The 22,226-nt window shown below is 36.2% G+C and overlaps 1 protein-coding gene across 2 annotated transcripts in view; it reads right to left on the bottom strand.

Moving 5' to 3' along the window:
- Positions 1-22,226, bottom strand: part of LOC135474735 (procollagen-lysine,2-oxoglutarate 5-dioxygenase 1-like) — a 53,443-nt gene that overhangs the window by 10,695 nt on the left and 20,522 nt on the right. For both annotated transcript variants that reach the window (XM_064754310.1, XM_064754311.1), the window contains exons 6-11: positions 7,478-7,590; positions 6,539-6,602; positions 4,222-4,319; positions 2,691-2,792; positions 1,993-2,124; positions 575-696 (exon numbers count right to left, since the gene is read on the bottom strand). In XM_064754310.1, the coding sequence (XP_064610380.1) occupies positions 575-696; positions 1,993-2,124; positions 2,691-2,792; positions 4,222-4,319; positions 6,539-6,602; positions 7,478-7,590 (631 nt within the window). The remainder of the gene's footprint in view (positions 1-574; positions 697-1,992; positions 2,125-2,690; positions 2,793-4,221; positions 4,320-6,538; positions 6,603-7,477; positions 7,591-22,226) is intronic.

Below are 22,226 nucleotides of genomic sequence, written 5' to 3'. Positions count from 1 at the left end.
ATGGCATACCAGTGATGCAGCACCATGAGTGTGCCAACATTGAGTCTATCCTGCTACATATCTTGACATATTGCTATGATGCATTCTAAAATAGAACTAATCCTACTTCCTTCCACAGGCCAACGTCACAAGATCAGGACTAAGATCCATATAGTTTCTGCTGGACTTCTTTCAGAGGTCGACCAACAATATCACTCCATCGCGTGCAAGCATCATGTGCCTCAAAATCATTTCATCATTATCAAACTACTGGGAGCCACCATACTGGGGCAACTTCATGTAAATCCCACATGTTTATCTTTCACTTTTGCTCCATGTGCAATTCTCAGGGTACAGTTTTTATTGGCAGCTTTCAAAAATCCTGCCACAAAAATAAAAACCGTTGCCCCCTTCCTGCGGCAAACATTCATGCACCGAGGCTGGTAACTGTGTATGAGATCTACCTTGCTATGGTCTATAGTTCTCTTGACACCCAACATTTTTACTGTTCTACTTGACTTCTTTTTTATACTTTTGTTGAATAAGCATAAGAAGCATGTCCTACTAAAATGACAAACATTTATACTGAACTCACAGGCCAGCATTTCGGGCGTTCCACTCAGTCATTTCTTGGTCAGGCGAGATCAACTGTACAGAATTGTACTTTCCCTTGTTGGCCAAGGTGAACTTTACTACATCTTTTCTGTGATATTCATGCTGAAAAAAAAAAACATCATAAATTTACACTAGATTTGTAATTTCACATACTATCCTGCGCATAAATACAATGGACAATGATAAAACCGTTGATTTTACAACTAAATACAAATACAAATCCATATACCAACAGATTTCCACTTCTTACCATTACATGTACGTGCACATTTAGACTGACATATATAAATCCAGGACAAAAGTCCCGGCGGACAAAAACTCAGGCAAACAAAAACCCCTGCGGACAAAAACCCTGTTGTCTTAATTAACCGACAAAACATCCAAAAGTCTGACAAACATGATGGTAAATTTGTTGACATGAATTCATTTAGTGTGACTTTGTTTTCCATCTAAAAAATTTGTCATCAAAACATATCTCCCAGTGTGTCACTAAGGTCCAAAAGCTTTCCTCTCATAGTCTTGCACGTGTACGTTTTGCAGATTCTACATTAATTGCATAAATTAAAATTAATACATTATTCCCCAAAATCAGGTAATATGAATGCTGACTGAATGCTTTTGAAGATCTACACTCTGAAAGATTGAAACAGGCACGTTTTGTTTCTTTAGCTTTCTCAGGTTAAAACCATCACTGCCACAAAGTATTTGGAATAAACCAACGCATGTATAGCGATAACTGACATATATATACATAAGGTTTGTGTTTTTAGAACAGGGGGAAAAAAGCCTAACACGAGCTGTAATACAGCAATTGTTTACCATACTTGCACACTTTTTTAGTTTTCAGATAAGCCTGGAATGGAAGTTGAGCATTATGTATACTGCAAATATTTCAAGTTTTCTCAAACAAGAAAACAACTTATGTCATGTATGATATACGCTTAATACTGATCCAGGGGTTTATGTCCGCCACAAGAACTAGATGTTGTCACAAGAACTACACTGTACATTACTTGGCCACTGATGGACATATGGTGCTGGACAATTATTTTTTGTGTTTTTGTTTTTGATTGTTGTTCAGCGCCATATTCAACAATTTGCACTTATCTTGATGGCCATCAATTTCATAAGAAACAGATGTGACAGGGAAAACCACCGACCCTTGGACACATTACTGAAGAACTTTACCATGTGACGTAAACATATATGAACACCACATTGGTTCAAAACACTCCATGTCGTCACCAAACCTCCAAAATACTGTGTCCAGGAGAATCTACAGATTTACTTCCCTGTCCAAGGCCAGGGTTGAACCTGTACCTTATGTGTCCTAGTATTTTTAAGGCAAGTGTGTTAAAACCACGTCAATCATTGACATTTAGGCCAGTATTTACTTACAGCATTATGAATAATAATATCAATCTTCTGTTTGGGATATGTCAGATTTCCAATATTCCAGAAGAACTCTGTAATGAATGGGGTCGGCCTCTCAATGAAAATTCCCATCATCACAGTGGGAAAATCCTCTTCCTGCAGCAAAATAAAAAAAAATAAAATAAAAAAAACATTCTTTTCTGCATGTTCTAAATTTCTGAAAGGTAATTATGCCATGTTTATAAATATTACTTCATTTCATTTTACACACAAAAAAAAACATTTTAATACATGTACTTCAAAATTTTTTCACACTGAAATACCTGTACTAATTTTACAATGTTGTCATGTGTAAAGAAAAATTCATCATCATAACTAGAGTGATCTAATTATGATACCTTTGCCAACCTTGAGCCTTTATATTAGGTATGACTTCAATTGCTTTATATAATGTCTAAATTAGTACTTCAATTAAACAATATGCACATCTAAGAGGCAACACTTTATCTCAAATTTAAAACCTTGAATTGAGTATGACTCAATAGAAAAACAAAACTCAAGCCCAAATATACAATACTCAAAAACAGTACATCGTACAAACAAAATTTGAAGTCAAGAATCTCGATTAATAAAACTTCACTTCAAAACTTCAAAATTTACTGAGACTTTGAGATTTTGTGAAACCGAAGGCAGGTCATCAAAAACTGATCTTTCCAGCTGACCTTCAAACCCTCCAGGCTGATGGTATCCTCTTTACATAGCTTACAGCCCCCTGTTGGTGTCCAGCCTTCTGTCAAATATGCAGCCATTCGGTTAAACTCCACCTAAACAATAATGTGGAACAGTTCATAGCGGTGTGAAAAATCACAGAATGTCTCTTTGTATATTGTCTGCTCAATAAAAAAGCCAGAAGCATGAAAACAGATTGTTGTTTACAAATACATCAGACCACAGGATCATGAAGTCATCTTAGAATTAAGTCAACCCTTCAATCATTACATTTGGTATGTTGCTTTTCTGTAATTTTTGCTGGAATACATTGCACAATAACTTACTCAGAACTTACATTTAATTTTCAAGCTAAGTTTTGACCTTATAATACAAGAAAAAAAAAACAATTTTAAAGGAGCACAAAACATAAGAATGATGCCAAAATTAGATAAAAGAGCTTCAAAATTTACTTGCAACTATCTTTAATATTTTGGGGGGATTTTTTTTCAAGAGGAAAGTGTATTTGAAAATATTTTTGCATGGTAGGTATTTGGGACCAACTTTTGGTTTTTATCGCTGTTGCATAATAATGTTCTAAATAAGGATGTGATGCATGCTAATAAATTTATTTGAACGCAAATTTGTTGTTTATATCGCAACATGCATTTAACCAAAATTTTGATAATATTTATGAACATATTAAAAATATGAATATGATCCAAATTGAGGTTTAATACATTTGTCAGCTGTAAAGAAGAAATTCTAGTGCAAAAATATTTATTAAACCTGTGCTACATCCTCATTTATGACATTATTAAACAAAGACTATAAATACCAAAATTTGGTCCCAAATACCCACCACAGAAAAATTACTTTCAAGCATCTTTTTCTCTTTAAGGAAAAATTGGAAAAAATATTGAAAACCACATTTAGGAATAGCTTTTCACACTCTTTCATCAGAACTTTGTGTCATTTTTATGTTTTCTCCACCTTTAAGTGATCTGAAAATTTGACTTAAGTCTAAGATCACTTTGTAATCCCTGGGCCTGACATACAACAGTGTACCAGACTAGCAAGTTTAGGCAAATTAATGAACATGTGGTTATGTTGTTAGTGGGGTGAAAAAATAGTGACATATTTCTTTGTAAGATTTTGTGTGAAAATAAAAATAAAAAAAAGCATGACAATACTGAACAACCCATAAAAATTACTTGACAATGTAATTATGGGTGAACTCGGTCTTAAAATCTAAATACTGAGGGGAATTGTATAAAAACAAAAACTTTCAACTCCAGAAACGTACATGCCCTTAACATGTAGCGAGTCTACAGTCATACTTTTGAAGGTTTATGACATTAAATAATCATGATTGGTTTTTATATATTTACAAATAGTACAAACAGAACATGAAACAAAACGTGTAGTTTACGTCATGTCATATTCTCTTTCGGCTGAGGTAGTATCAAACTAGCTACACTGTAGTGTGTTTTGAAGTCTTACACTTTGACAGATGACCACTGTAATTGTATACGGCATCATTACCTTAATGGGTCCGTTGCCATGGACAACGATAGGGGTTGTTCCTGTCTTGATGTTGTACAAGTAGCTATTTGGTTCTTTGAACTTTACCACAATCTCATCTGAAATTAAAAAAAAAAAGAAATGCACACTCATGGAAGAAATCTGCTTATGTGCATTACGCACACTGACTGCACATTGTTATGTTTAACAGAAGTGAAGCAAAAATGTGATGACAATTTATCAGGAGTAGTCTCCCTTTAACACGGGATTGGCTACTGTAGAGCTATGAGCGAAATTAAAATAAGATTTATGCAGTGACCCAGGAGCCTCTCACCAAGGCAGCCATTGTGAGTTCAAGTCCAGCTCATGCTGGCTTCCTATCCAGCCATACATGGGAAAATCTGCCAGCAACCTGTGGATGGTAATGGCTCTGGGACCACTTTCACAAAGATGTTAAACTTGTACAATATTGCACATATAGGACAATGCTACGTTAATAGTGACATACAATATATAGTGCGACAAGTGTACGAGAAAAAATGTCGTATGCCGATCTGTGAAACTGGGCTCTGCCCTGTTTCTTCCCATCATAATGCTGGCTGCTGAAGGATAAGTGAAATACTCTTGAGTACAGCGTAAAACACCAATCAAATATGTCAAACAAATGATTTATACAGAGCAGGTGTAAGCTACACTGAATTCATGTCTACTTAAAATAACTATATAATATTAAAATAGTTGAAAGCATTTAAGAGTGTACCAACTTCTGCACAAATAAATAAGAAATATAGTTAAATGGAATTATCAATTTGTTTGTCAAAACAAAACTGTTCGAATTGTTTTTGCTGAGTTTTGCTCACCTGTGGACAACTTCAACAAAAGTTATGACAGGAAATATAATCAGCTCCATACGTTGCTCCATAAAACGGCTTTATTTATGGAAGAAAATCAGCAGTTTGTGGAAGTAGCTTACTTTACTTCTCTAAGTGACATGAGTATAATAAATGTACTCAGTACTGTTTGTTTTGACAGGTTTGTTCCCAGGTCATAAAATTATGACAGACTGGAGAAAATAACGTCCCATAAATACCAGTGAGAATTTATCTAGGCTCCATACTCTAGCCAGGCAAAAGCTAGGTCAAGCTGCCCTAGAGGCATTCTTAATGGCATGAGAAAAATGGCAAACAAATTATCCCTATTTTTTTGTCTTACAAGCTGCCTTTGTTTTTCCTACAGTTCAAATACTGAAAGGTAGATAAGATGTGATTTATACCATAAACTAGACATTCTTAAAATCTTCCATGTATTTAAAATGCCATTTTTCCCCCCCATTTCTGAATGAATTCCACAAAGGGACTTTCGACTCAAGTCAAGATTTTAAAGTCAGATACAATACGCATTCACAGCTTCAAATTTTCATGTATTTACCATTAAAAAGGCTATGCTATAGATTTTGGGCAAACAAATCTGTATTGGCTAATCAAATCACATTTTCTCTATTCACAAGAAAGGTTCAAATGATTGCTCTTCACAAAAATATTAGACTCCTATCTGTACTATTTATAATGTTAAAATGATTCTCAAATTTGATAAAGTAATGAAGCACAAATGAAGTACTATACATTTTATGAAGAAATTTTGCACGCTAACACGAGGACGGACAAGGATGATATTTCATGAAAGGTAATTATCTGGGCCACTCTAATATATTAGCAAAAATTTGATTGGATTTGAGCTGATCAATTTTTTCACCATAATTTCCCAGTATAGTCTCTTTAACATAACACTTGTTTAGTGTTTCTAATATTAACTCATATGGTCTAAAAATATGCATTTAAATTATATTTTAAATTTTGATGTGCGTTATACATGTAAATGGTTTTGTAGAATCTCAAATTAACAGTTTTTCTAACAAGCTAATCTAACAAGCAAGAACCTTCGCACAGGTATTCTCTCAATTTGACAGCTCCATTAAATCTGATTTATTTATTTATATATTTAATTGGTGTTTTATGCCGTACTCAAGAACATTTCACTCATATCATGGTGGCCAGCATTATGATAGGAGGAAACCAGGGTGATCCCGGGGGGAACCCACGACTATCAGCAGGTTGCTAACAGACTTTCAAACATATGGCCAGAGAGGAAGCCAACATGAGAATGACTAGAACTCACAACGAACGCATGACCACAAACGCACGACCATGAACGGATGACCACGGAGGGCCCCCCAGTAAATTTGAAATGGTCTACATGTATGTAAAACTTTATGTGAGGTACAAGAACTAAACATGACCTGAAGGAGAAACAGAGTCAGCAGAAGTACTGAAGTACTCACCTAAAGCTCCATTAAGATTCTGAAATATTTCACCTCTATTGTCCAACCTTATACTCCATTTTTTCTGAAAAAAAAAAACAATGTTTTCTCTGTTATAACAAAGATCGTGTTTAATTTCATGTATTTATTTCTGTGTAATGACATACTCAAGAATAATTCACTTCTACAGTTTATTGTTTATTGGAGAGTTTATTGGGTGTAGGTAAACAGCCTGCCTGGGAAAACCACATACCACTGGCAGGTAAATGATGAACTTTCCCACATATGATGTACATGTACATGTGTACACCATACTGGTGGAAGTTAACAAACATTAGACTGCAACAAACCACTCAAGTGACCTCAGAACTGTCAACCCCCGAATTAGTCTTAGAAGTGTGAAGCCAAATTAGCTGGGGTCCACTGGCCACAGGGTCTAGTCGGGTCTTCCAGAACTTCATGGTGGGGTCTTATTGCCATTGAATGCCCATCAACAATGGGGACATTTCTTTATTAATTATTCTTTTTTAAATCATTTATCATTTATCACTAGCCTAGCTAATGACATTTTCATCCCATTTCCTGCTTGTGAATTTTACATATCCTACAAACGGAATGAGCAAACTGAAAAGTCAAAAAGTCAACTATCCACATTTATCAACATCTATAAATAACAGTCAAACATAATGAATATAATTATTCTGCATGCCTAGACAAAATAAGCAATATTTCAATATTAATAAGTGCAGAAACATAATTTTAATGTCTGCAATTCTTTCACAAATTACATCTAAAGTTCTATCATGCCTTCTTGAAAAGCTGGAAACCTTTCAAGGCAAACCTTTCAAAAACAGAAAATACTCTCATTTGTATAAAAATGTGTTACGCGTGCGTCTTGAATCTTATAGCGTAGGTAACAGAAGTCTTTAACTACGGGGTATTTTAGATTGCTAAGCTTACCCTCAGTTCTGGATCAAGGTAAATCTTCGTGTAGTACAGTTGATCATCATCACGATTTTTGATGACGTCATGGGAAACAATTTCGTATATGTCTTTTGCATATCCAATAAAACCTAGAAGACAAAAAAAAAAAACAAGGGTTATTTAACATACATGCACAGCTCACCAACATAATGAACATGAAACAGAACTGATTTACATTTTCTTTAATGTGGCTCTCGGAATCAAATGCGAAACATTGCTTGTTGGTCATATCTTTTCATGACACGAAAAAGGGTGGTTCATATGACAGACAAAGAACATTTTTTTGAATGTCCTGCGGAAAACACATGAGATGCTAGTTGTCTAGGAAATTAACACTCACATTTTGATGTAATACATAACTGCTATGATGTATTTGTATGGTTCATTTACCCATACTGGGGTTTGTAGATGTATGTCTTCTCACACTCAGTTTATGCTGCCTCACTCAAGCATGTAAGCCAAAGACACTCGGCACGACACTAAGCCCAGTCTCAACTGAGTACTGGTTATTTCCATAATTCTGAGTGCCACAAATGACTACTGGTTATTTCCATAATGCTGAATGGCACAAATGACAACTGTTTATTTCCTTAATGCTGGATGGCACAACTGACAACAGGTTATTTCCATAATGCTGAATGCCACAAATGACAACTGGGTATTTTCATAAAGCTGAATGCCACAACTGACAACTGTTCATTTCCATAATGCTGGATGGCACAACTGACTACTGGTTATTTCCATAATGCTGGATGTCAAATACAGGCCACAAGAACCATGCTTTCTTTCCTACCATTCATCCAGCTCAGGATTGAGGCCTTAAAGGTCAACTCTTTTAACCAAAATGGCACAGTAGCCAGCACATGATACAGTATTTAGAATGTATGAACGGTTATAGCTTAATGCCACATCGGCAATATTTCAACCATATTGTGATGAACAGTATTTAGAAGCGCAGCTCAAATGAATTATGTATGGAGATTTATATATCAATGCTCAATGCTATCAATGCTGGAGTAAATATCAATGCTGTTCAAGGTTTTTTACCACTATCTGAAAAGTAACGTAACTTTTAAACTTGGTACAAAGCATTTTTATGTTGGAAAGGTTAAGATGATCATGGGTGTGGTCAGTTTGAGCCAGTTTTCAGCCAGCCTGTATCATATATCACAGACTTTGCAAATGGTGTGTTTGTAGTGAGCCTGTGAAATAGTAGTTGAATCGCTGCACAAAAGTAACAAATAACTGCATGGTAACCTTATCTACAGACCAGTCCACATTCTAATATAAAATCTGTGTCCTATGTAGAAATGGGCTAATGGTGAGCTAACAGGTAGCCAGTGGCTGACCACATATGGCCCGGGGCCCAGTTGATGAAGCAGGAAGCTGTATAAAACACTGTCTACTCTTGGCCATATACCACATAGCTAACTACTTGACCTATGTACTGAATCATAATTTGATGCAATAGATATTTTACACAAATACATTATTATTTAAACCTGCAGATGGTCGTGGGTTTCCCCCGGGCTCTCTGTCATTCCCATAAAGCTCAAAGGAATTGCTGTGTGCATATGACAGCAAGTACAGTGTATGTTAATTTCTACCTACTAAAACATAAGACAATTACGGGTTGATTGTATCTCCAATCACAAATAAACTAATCAACCAGAGCCATGTTTGGGTCTATTTCGAGGTTAATTGCGTGTGACCGAAACAATTGGCAGGACTGAGGGCTGAATCAGGAAGGAATTCTAGGAAAATTCGGCATTTTGAGGCGTGCGAGCCCAGCACAGCCAATCTGACAGAGGATTACCCCAGCTGGTATCGCTACTGCCAGCCAACCCGATGCACTCTCCAAATGACAATCTATACATAGTAATGTTGCACCACGACTCCATAATACACGATGGGCTTTGTCTTTTTTTCTTTTCTTCCCTTTTTTTTCCTAGCTTTAACATTAAGATGTGTCATAAACATAAAGATGTGTCATAAACATCTTATAAAAAATATGACTTATGGTTCCAAGAAATGACAAGGCGTTTGCACATCAACCCACCAGAGATTTTAATAATACATGTACAAGAGTTATGAACACATCTGATCCAAAATATCCTGCTTCCTCAATTATGCCCCAAAATACAAAAGGCGCCTTTAATTTACATGCAATTTTCACAAGTGAGATTACATTCTATCAATTTCTTGGTTTGAGCACTTCAAAGAAATCTATAGTTTGTACTGAATACAGGTATTACACTTAGATACCAGGAATTAGTAGGTGTAATTACCATAAAGCCTGACTGAGAATCACGGCAAACTTCCTGCTGCAAGTGCCGAGAGGAAAAGTTTTCATATACAATGCAGGAATTTATTGCTCAATTAAAATAGCCATCAAGCCTGATGTATCTGTATTAATACACTATATAGTTTGTGCTTAAAGGTGGAAAAAACATAAAAATGACATAAAGCTCAGATGAAAGAGCACAAACAGTTAGTTGCAAATGCGGGCTCCAATTATTTTTTTCGATTATAATTTCATGAAAAAAAGACATGTGACAACTAATTTTTGTCCGGTGGGTATTTGATTTATTTATTTATTTGATTGGTGTTTTACGCCGTACTCAAGAATATTTCACTTATACAACGGCGGCCAGCATTATGGTGGGAGGAAACCGAGCACAGCCCGGGGGAAACCCACGACGATCCTCAGGTTGCTGGCAGACCTTCCCACGTACGGCCGCAGAGGAAGCCAGCATGAGCTGGACTTGAACTCACAGCGGCCGCATTGGTGAGAGGCTTATGGGTCATTACGCTGCACTAGCGCGCTAACCGACTAAGCCACGGAGGCCCCACCGGTGGGTATTTGGGACCAGCTCTTGTTATACAATGACTTTATGTAATCATGTCATAAACGAGGATGTAACACATTGTAAATAAATATATTTGCATTAGACGCATGTGTGTTTGGATATAAACAACAGATTTACAAAGGTGTAATTTTTTTACACATGCATCACATCATTATTTAGAACATTATTATGAACCAAGATGTCGTCCCAAATACAGGCTCAATCCGGTAACCTGTGGTAGATCTACATGATAATTGCAGTACACTGTGATAAGTACATGCTCAATCCGGTAACCTGTGGTAGATCTATATGATAATTGCAGTACACTGTGATAAGTACATGCTCAATCTGGTAACCTGTGGTAGATCTATATGATAATTGCAGTACGCTGTAGTAAGTACATGCTCAATCCGGTAACCTGTGGTAGATCCATATGATAATTGCAGTACGCTGTAGTAAGTACATGTTCAATCCGGTAACCTGTGGTAGATCTACATGATAAATACAGTACGCTGTGATAAGTACATGCTCAATCCGGTAACCTGTGGTAGATCTATATGATAATTGCAGTACACTGTGATAAGTACATGCTCAATCTGGTAACCTGTGGTAGATCTATATGATAATTGCAGTACGCTGTAGTAAGTACATGCTCAATCCGGTAACCTGTGGTAGATCTATATGATAATTGCTGTACGCTGTGATAAGTACATGCTCAATCCGGTAACCTGTGGTAGATCTATATGATAATTGCAGTACACTGTGATAAGTACATGCTCAATCTGGTAACCTGTGGTAGATCTATATGATAATTGCAGTACACTGTGATAAGTACATGCTCAATCCGGTAACCTGTGGTAGATCTATATGATAATTGCAGTACACTGTGATAAGTACATGCTCAATCTGGTAACCTGTGGTAGATCTATATGATAATTGCAGTACACTGTGATAAGTACATGCTCAATCCGGTAACCTGTGGTAGATCTATATGATAATTGCAGTACGCTGTGATAAGTACATGCTCAATCCGGTAACCTGTGGTAGATCTATATGATAATTGCAGTACGCTGTAGTAAGTACATGCTCAATCCGGTAACCTGTGGTAGATCCATATGATAATTGCAGTACGCTGTAGTAAGTACATGCTCAATCCGGTAACCTGTGGTAGATCTACATGATAAATACAGTACGCTGTGATAAGTACATGCTCAATCCGGTAACCTGTGGTAGATCTATATGATAATTGCAGTACACTGTGATAAGTACATGCTCAATCTGGTAACCTGTGGTAGATCTATATGATAATTGCAGTACGCTGTAGTAAGTACATGCTCAATCCGGTAACCTGTGGTAGATCTATATGATAATTGCTGTACGCTGTGATAAGTACATGCTCAATCCGGTAACCTGTGGTAGATCTATATGATAATTGCTGTACGCTGTGATAAGTACATGCTCAATCCGGTAACCTGTGGTAGATCTATATGATAATTGCTGTACGCTGTGATAAGTACATGCTCAATCCGGTAACCTGTGGTAGATCTATATGATAATTGCAGTACGCTGTGATAAGTACATGCTCAATCCAGTAACATGTGGTAGATCTATATGATAATTGCTGTACGCTGTGATAAGTACATGCTCAATCTGGTAACCTGTGGTAGATCTATATGATAAGTACATGCTCAATCTGGTAACCTATGGTAAATCCACATGATCTATGTAGCAAAATCCTGTGTTTAGATGATCGTTCCAGTAAACTGTGGTTTACATAATCAACATAATCAGTATGGTAAAATATGGTACTTGTATTTAAATGATCAATGTTAATATGTTAAATTATCAAATTAATTTACATCATCAATAATGGAAACTGGTATTTACATGTTCAATCTGTAAAAATGTGGTATTAATATCATCAGTGTGATAAACCGTTGCATCAACATGACCAATGTGGCAAAATACCCTTACATGATCAATATGGTAAAATGTCCTTACATGATAAATGTGGTCAAATGTCCTTACAAGATCCATGTAGTAAACTGTTCATAGATAATCAACACAATCCATACACAATCAACATGGTAAAATGTTCTTACACGATCAATCTGGCAAACTGTGGTATCACCAGGATCATTGTGTGATAAACTGTGGAATTTATATACGATCAAATGTAGTATTTATACTTTGGCACCTACATGTACACAATCAGTGCAGTAAAACTGGTATTCTTATGATCAATGTTTGTATTAAAAGAGTGGTATCCACATGATCAATGTGGTAAACAATGGTACAGGTAATTCTTGAGTGTGGTAAATCCTGACATGATTGGTACATGATTGGTATTCACGCGATCACAATGGTAATCAGTATCCAGTGTACATCTACTTGATTTGGGCACTCTTTTCGAAGGCCATAATTTGGGCACTCTTGGGCACTTAATTTGGGCAAACATAGATATCGTTGAAATATATCTAATGCTGGGCTGAGTACAGGACTTAATAACTGATTCAGAAATGACAATATTTTTCAATCAATAAATCACACATTTTTAATATCACATTACTAGAAATAAACACATTTTTTTATATTTTTACCTAAGATGGGCTTTTCAGACCTTTTGGTTCAACCTGGGCACACACTATGGGTATGAAAAATGGACTGCAAGATCCTGCAATCCTGCATTGTCTGCCCAAACAATCATGATCCAAATTTCACTCTCCTTCAAAACATTAAGCGATGAGATATGTCTTCCTATGCAATAGCAATTAAGGCCCAAGCCGAGACGACCATTTTTCTCTTATTATGCATAAGTTATACATCACCAGTTTGAACACAAAACAATCAAAATTAAACTCAAAAATTAAGATAAAACACCTTATGCCGGAAATGCTTACAACAAGAAGAGTTCTTTATTCTCTTTTAAGCCCGTTTCTGATGGCTTCCGTTTGCAAGATGTCACTACAGAAAATATAACGTATCCACTGCATCGATCAGCCATCATTTTCGACTTTTCATTACATGTGGAGCAAAATAAAAAAAAAAGATGTTTCCTGTCTCCTGTTACTGTCAGGTAAAAAGAAAGATGCTCTGGCCGGTAATAATACACATGGCTACCTGACAACGCTGCCATTAGGACAGTGTCACTACCAATTAGGACTGTGTTAGGTGTGACAATAAACCCACAGGTATACCGCATCTGCCATAAAAATAAAAAATTCACCAAAAACTACAGTCCACATTTTAGAGGCAAATAAAGGGCATGAAACTTCCATTTTTCTAGTAGGATATCAACATAACTGTACCTTGCAAACAAATCTAAAATTAATTTATTAGGATTAACAGAACTCTCTGAATCAGGCAAAATCAGTAACACTGTCAGGTACAATGTGTATGACCACACCCAGTCGTTAAGAGTCGTTACAGAAGAGCTTTTCAAGGCAGAGATCAGTGTGAGCCCATTACCAACAGGCTAGAAAAACCACATGTACACACTGTCTAGCCTTTCAATTAGTAAAATTACATATGTGTATAAATTGTGCTTTTTAAGTTTTGCGCACATTCCGGATCATTTTTTCCCAAATCAGCCGAGAGACCATTCCTCTCAACTCAATCTCTTTTCCTTAAATTTCATGTCAAGTATTTTGCTGATGAACAAATATTTGATTGTTTGCAAATTTTGGTGTGTATATACTTTGTACATATCAAATATATTTACACTAGGTGTGTTTTTCACGGAGTGCCTTGAAATGAATTTCGCTGCACATGTACTCTCATTTAAATACCAGTAAAGATTATTCTCCGTCAACGCACAAAAAGCAGATCTGTTTATAATGGCAAGGCTACTGAAGGGCACTCCTGCAGGAGACAAATGAATATAAAACTTCGGCTCAATCCAAACAGTGCTTAAATACTTGCATTAACAAGGATTCTAATACACAACAAGGGTGAAAGTCAGCAATCTGGCAAATTTACGATAATGAACACATATCATGTGCATTCACTATGGACCATCCTTCCCCATGCTGTAGTGCTTACATGTATGCAAAACTTCAGTTCAAAACATGCTGAAATCTATGAGATACCACCCTTAACTTTGATTCTAGCCCACAAGACCCTGTGAATGTTGCAATTTACATGAATTAATATGCACACAGAGTATCAACAATGGAACATCACCATCTTGCTATTGCACTTTAAATGTCTGCATACACCTTAGCTACATATGCAGTACTTTTTTGAGATACCACTCTTAACATTTAAAGTTCGTGGCTCAGTTGGTTAGCGCGCTAGCGCAGCGTTATGACCCAGGAGTCTCTCACCAATGCGGTCACTGTGAGTTCAAGACCAGCTCATGCTTGCCGCTATCGTATAAGTGAGATATTCTTGAGTACAGCGTAAAACACCAATCAAATAAATAAGTCTTAACATTTACTTTAACCTTCCTCAAATGCTATTGGATGCTGACAGTTAGGCTATGACTTAAGCTACACTAAAAAAAAAAAACAAAAAAAAAAAGTTTACTGAGAGTTAATGCGTTATGGTTATCATGGCAACCATTACAAGGCAATTACTCAGACTAGTACATGGCAGTATTTTGACAAACTGCCTGAAATAACAACAAATGCATTGAAAAAATTATAGTTGTGCATTCTGTACGTCAGCAAAGGAACCTTGATCTACAGCTCAATCATGCAGGTCAAGAAATTGAACACAAGAGCGTGAATTTGATCACACCTCGATATCAGGGTCATTTACAAATCTGACGATGTTAGGTCAATCCGGTTAGAGAGCCTAAAGTGTCTAATGCAATTCCATTATCTTTCAAAATATTTGTTGTAACACTGTTTTACTTATATGATTTTCAGGGTTCTAATTAAGAGGTGCACAAGTACATGTAGGGATAATTATAGATTAAGTCATACCATGGCTTCTAGAACAGAACACTGTGGGTAGCGGATTTGTCAATTCTTACAGTGCTTGTCAACACATAATCCCTGGAGACCTTCATGGCATGACGTCAGCTGGCCAGGGCTCCGCGGTCAAATAATAGGTGGCAGGTCCAACTTTAATGGGTTTCTTAAGTGGAACTGGTTAACACTATATTATTTTAAAATGCAGTTTACAGATTAGCATTGTATAAATATTGCATGTAAGGAATATTGGGGGTTTCCTTTAAGCCAAAACTACATGAATTTAGGACAATGCAGGATGTTCCTCAGATCTACTGCATGTATCACAATTAACAACCAGTTCAGTTACATGTAATCAGTGCAGGCCTACACATTTCACGTTAAGTACATTCATTTCTCGAATACTTACACCACTACATGCCACCAGAAGAATTTTTTTTTTAGTGACACATAAAGAAAGGCTTGGCTTAAAATCAATACTGGGGCCAGTGGCAGTATCACTGGTGCCTCTGCAAAGACATTAGCCAGCTGAGGTTTGCCATCAGCAATGTCATCACATGGAAGCAAATATTGCTAGCACTCTTTTCCATTCTTATCTTATGTAAGTCACAGCTATCACAACAACAACAAGAAGAAAATAGCCTGCCTTTAATTATTTACACGACTGTCACATTAGCAACTGATAACAGCCATGAGGTGCTGGCTATGGAAAAACACGGTCAGGAAGTACCGCGCGCTCATGATCAGCGGCGAAGTCAGGCAGCATGTCTGACGCAGCGAAAACCTGTCATCGACACACGTTCCCCGCGACACACACAGACCAGGTTCTATAAAAAGATCGACCCCCGACCAACGGCTGGGATAGCTGTATATTTCTCCGTCCTTCACGCTGCGACAATCTAGCCCATCAATCAATAAAAGAGGTTGGGCAAACACTGGCCGTCAGCAAGTTGAAATTAGCAGGCGTAATGCGCAGCACGTCCAGCTAATAAAAGAAGAGCACTTTGGTGACATTATTGAATGAGGCGATACCGAAATGGATTTTAATCACAGCTCTTTCCAGGAAAAAGACAAACTTTCAAGGCTGCTTTCTAGAAATCAGAGAAATCTTTTCTGAAATGTCAGAATTTATTACCATTGCTAGTAATAAAAGATGATGCAATAGGTCAACATGCAATGATGACAAAAATTGACAAAAATAACACAGAATGGATTCTGCGACAGAAAGGAATGAAATCAAAACCAAAACCATCACAATATGTCAATGTTGAAATATTGCTGATGTTATGAAAAAATCATCATTATTTGTTCAAAAATAAAAATCAGTAAAAGTGTACACATGGGTATATCTTTCAAGAGAATCAGAAATCAGAAAGTAGCTTCTCCTACCCACCCCAAACTAGGCATATGGAGAAGGTGCACGTGGAAAAAAATGGTCATACTTATATATCAAAGGTTTTATTCCAAAACAACCAGATTGCATGACTGGGGATGCATGACTTTATAATGTACTGAGGAATGGCAAAACAGACCACTTTCAGCCTACGTATGTGATAATAAATTAAGAAGCAGATGCCCATCATTTAACCAAATGTAATTTTGCTGGAGTGGACAAGGCTATACGATGAGGTGTACATTGTATACTAGTCTGAATCTATAACATATACAGGATTAAAACAATGTCAAAACCTGCTTGCCAAAAAATAAGCGGTCCTCCTGAATATTGTCAGAATTAAATGAAAAATAAAAATAAATAAATAAATGAAAACATGCCTGATGCAATCCTGCAATACATATATGACTAACCACAACGTAGTGACACATTAATTGCACTGATCTTAAGATCTTAATCAAAGTATGATTTCTTCAACAATTGAGTCGATTTTCTAAAATACCACTACAAGGTAAGAGTGAGAGTGAATCTAGTTTTCAGTTCTCTACAAATCTTGTAACTCATAAAACAGCAACAACAAACGCTATATACTTGAATAACATTGCCCGCTATGATATTCATGACCACATGAGAGGTTGTTGAAATCATCAGTATTGTTTTACACGAGTTGCAAGATTTGCTTCCTTTGCAGGGAGCCAGAGAAATCCATTCTTAATAGCTACATGTAAAATATAAAGTAAAGTTCATCAATCAGTCAACTGAAAACTATGCGTAACTGGAGCCCAAGGGTTGTGAAATGGGTCTATTGCTCTTCTTCTATTTTTATTTTTCTTCTAACTAATGACCAATTGTTTTCCCCACCCACAAAGGGCCTATCAGTTATTCTTTCTGTAATGAAGGAACCGGCCCCAACCTCATTATGACATGACTTTAAAGAGAATGCATTGCACCAAAACGTCATATTATGATATAATATAAGATTGTAGACATTTTCCCGCAATTTTTTTGGCAACTAGGTCATTACCATTTCTATTTGTTCGGTTAGTGTAAGCATGAAAATCTTCATAATTTGTACCATGGCATTTGTATGTGGCAACAGATCAAGGCAACATACCATAATACAATACACGTTTTGGTCCCTACACTGTATAGTTGTATCTCAACAGAACAAATATGGCAAGGACACATAAAATACATGTACAATGTGTCAACTTTTTTTCAATCTTTCCAGGATTATATCCAAATGTTCATCACATATAGCAAACGTAATTAACAGCTCATTCCACAATTTAACAGACAGCTTCTTCAAAGGATCATGAAAAACTTTGTACAATAAGTTTGTTGGCATTCATGCAATTAGGAAGATCAACTATTGGGCAGTAACCCAAGGGTTCAAGCAGTGCTACAGATAATTTTCAGAGGTAGTGCGGTACTCCCTACTTTTCCAAGAGAGATAGAGGGTAAGTCTACTACAGTGCACATTTTTTGGAAACTACTCGACACTTCACTATTTTGGTACCCTAGCCATTCACCTGGAAAGTGTGATGTTGACTGAGTGAAGGGGGTTGAGAAAATCAAATGACATACATGTCCATACATGTATAGGCCTACATAGACCTACCGGTACAGTGATTCTTGTAGTTACATACAGGACTACATGCATATGTATGTACATGTCGATTGCCCAGAATTATGACTTGTCATAACATTTTAGAATAAATTAATTATGTCAGCTCTTCTTCACGAGGAATGAATCTGAATGACCCTGATAGGCGTACATTTATTTATTACACCTCAACCTGCAGGCCTACTGGGTTTATTCCAATAACTCACTCACTGACAACTTTATTTTGTCATTTTGTTTTAATTGCACGGGTTGCAGTATTATTTCATTCTATGGTAACTAGCGGAAAAGCGACTGGCAATTTTTTTTTTTTACCTGTTGAAACATTTCGAAGACAAAATTTATTATTTGTGCTTTATTTATTGGAAGTATATATAGTATAAATCTGAAGTGTTTCTGAACACTAGCTGTTCTCGTGATCTCTGGATTTCACTGCCTTAGCTTCTCTCCTCAGAAGTCACATATACATCTGCTTGTTAGAGACTGGACCCTCCATGACTCTTTTTCAGCACAGCACAAATAACTATCGATCAATGTATAATTAAAACCATACATTAGGAGTGATATTAGAATGATTTAGTGCCGAGCATTGAATTGAATTTTTGAATTTGAATTGAATTTGAATTTTTTGGAACTGAATGTTTATTCACCATACGTAAATGTATGTATAATGACATATCTCGTAAATGGCGGGAATTAAGTGTGAGGGACTTGTTCTATCCTTGACTCATTATTATCAAATAATAATAATACATGCTTGGTGAGGAGCGATAATTATTGAACAATTATATTAACAAAAAACAAATTTACTTGGGAAAAAAACTCACATAGAAACGTAACACTACAAAAACCTAAGTTAACTGTCCCATAGTGTGAATAATATTTTGTGTGACACATTCTGTCTCGTAGATTGTATGACTAATGTGGATCAAATATTATTAATTAGAAAATCTTTTAACCTGGATTTGAATAAAGATGTGACATTGATTACTTTGAGGTTTGGAGGAAGCCTATTCCACACCCTTGGGGATAATGATCTGATGAAATGCGTGGATAGATTTGAAGTTAGAAAAGGTACATAGAGATTGAAAGAATAGGATCTGGTTCGGTAATTGTGAACGTCAGATTGTCTTTTGAACAGCTGTTGAAATTTGTGAGGAAGAGAGGGTGACTGGTGAGTGAAGGTATGTGCCAGTAGCAGGGATGAGTATCTGTGTATTTGTGCAAGTGGGAGGATTTTGAGGCTCTTAAATATTGGGGCCGCATGATCCAGTCTTTGTGAGAAAGTGATAAGGCAGATGATGCGTTTTTGAAGAATTATTGAGGGATAGAGACGACTCATGTATGTGTCGTCTCATAAAACCCCATAAAACATTTGCATAGGAAAGATATGGGAATATTAGAGTGTAGTACAAAATAAGCAGTGTTTTTTTTTGTTGTTGACGCTTGTTGGAATGTGTCTGATGTTGCTAATATTTCTGATACCTTCTTACTAATAATGTGAGATGTCCAAGACAGCCTTGAATTAAAATAAACTCCCAAGAACTTATGTTCTTGAAGGCTGGCTATTTCAACACTACGCAAATATAACGGTGGCAGAAGTGCCTTAATTTTGGATACATTTATGTGTATGCATTTTGTTTTACTAATATTAAGGGGCAAGCCGTTAGCTGTCAGCCAATCGGAAATTTTATGCAACTCATAAATCCAGAATATCTGATGATACTGTGATGTCATTAATGTTTAATAAAAATAATATAGGAGTACAGTAGCAAAACTTGCTGTATAGTAACCCAAATTACTATTTTTTTTAGACTGTGTTACATCATTTGCATGACAACCGCTAGAGAATATCACAAATACAAATATCATAGTAATTATTCTCCACGACTGTGGGTAGTGGTACATAAGTCTTTGCTGTAACATTTAGTTTCTGAAAACTAACATGTCGTGGAGAGCATCACGCACGTAAACTTTGGAGATCTACTCTCGATTTTGATAGGACTGTTTGCTTTAAATCTCTCATGTATGCTATAGCTTTCAGGAATTTAGGCGTACATACAACATGCGTATTCAATATGCTCTGTTTTAATTTTACAAGCATAAGATCTATTTTGTAAGCACAGTTATGCCCGCACGCCTCTTATCCATTCATTGGGGTCAAGGTCATATGGCATATAGCCAAAGTCTAATAACTTCCACATTCTTTATTTTCACCTTTTTGGTGACTAACAAAGCACACAATTGCTGTAAGATACGCCTAAATATTATTAGGAGATGTTAAATACAGGAATGTAGGCTCCCTTACATGGTGTAAATCTTTTCGCTACATATGCTATCACATTCAATCAAAGTACCGACTGGTATGTGACAGTTACCGTCACGATCCTCAAAATAGCGCAAGCCATAACCTTTCGTGACATGAAACTAAACAAATAAAAAATGAAAGCACTACTCCAAACATAATTAGAATTTTTATTCAATGCATAATCATGACATACGAATCCCAACAAAACAATGAAGAAAACATCACGAAAAGAAGCTAATATTTGACCATAACAAACAGTCTATTTCGTTAAGCGTACTGAGCGTACTCCGGAAATTCCTTCACATTTTCTGATGCCTCTTCAATGGGCCTCTGGCAATGCTCACCAAAAGACCCATAAAAATACTGTCATTCATGTTCTCATGTGTTTCGAAGAGTGTTAAAGACATTCAAATGTTTGAATTCTATGGTGGGCTGTTTTGGCCATACTGACAGTGTTTAAGAGCTCTGACTTCACATCGTCTTTTTGCCTTACGTTCACCAGAGGGAAGGAATTTTTGAAAACATTACTTCAGTGATCTTGTACTCGTGGAAAAATCTCTACTCCAACATTTAATGTTATGTTTACAGTTAGAAAAATTTTCTGTGACTTTATAGTTCCTAAACACTGCTACATATAGTAGGGTCCATGAAGACCATCTTAGATTTCAAATGTTTGAAAGCTTTTAAAGGGATACAGAATCCATTCTGATTTGCTGGTGTGTGAGATAGGCAAGCCCAGTCTATTGGCATAGCTTACAATGAATTTTAGATATGGTACATTTATTCACCAATGCTGAAGGGTTTAACCCAGGAAATCGTATTTCCACTGTTTAACTCTCTTGTGTAATATCTAAAAAAACAAAAATGAAAGTATTTTTAATTATTTTTATAATTGGTCTATCCAGTGATGAATACTTCCTCTTTTACCAGTATTTTCCTTTAAAAAACAAAATGTCCATCCCACAGGACACCTGTCACAAGGTCTACAGATTAGATAAACATATGTTCATGAAGGGATATTATGTAATCTGCTTTGATGAAGAATTAATATACATGTATAAATTGCAATGAAAAAAATAAAATTGCAAACAACCTAAAATCTTAGGATTGTCAGTTATGCAAACTCACCAAACAAACAACACATTTCATTGTTTGCTCCAAATGTTTGATTTCTGCTTAATACCCGATGTAGCGCTCAATAATTATTGAGTGTCTATTGCTCATACAAAACCCTATCTTATTTGCATATTTACAATGTTTGGCTACCAGATGTGAGCTTTATTATCAACAGCATTAGGCAACTAACACTTTGCTTTTTTTATGAATATTAAAGCGATACAGAATCAATGCCGATTGGTTGACAATGGAGATGTATATGTATGATTTCCTGCTTCAATGTCTGTGGTCACATTTGGTATCCCCAAACGATTTTGACTGGATAATAAAGACAGAGTTAAAGCCACAGTCTTGTATTCAAAAAATAAACTTTTTTGTGGATATTTTCGATAGCAATTCATGGTCACTTAATCCTTGGCTGATGTCTTAATTATTAGTTATGAAATAATTTATGATGCAAAACATAAAACACAGTGAGGCTAAACATCGACTCATAAATGAGCACCATAGTTGACCTGA

This window comes from Liolophura sinensis, chromosome 9 (genome assembly GCF_032854445.1).
Source record: "Liolophura sinensis isolate JHLJ2023 chromosome 9, CUHK_Ljap_v2, whole genome shotgun sequence".
NCBI lineage: Eukaryota > Metazoa > Mollusca > Polyplacophora > Chitonida > Chitonidae > Liolophura > Liolophura sinensis.
The sequence above is the reverse complement of the archived record's forward strand: the minus strand, read 5'-3'. Positions and strand labels throughout refer to the sequence as shown.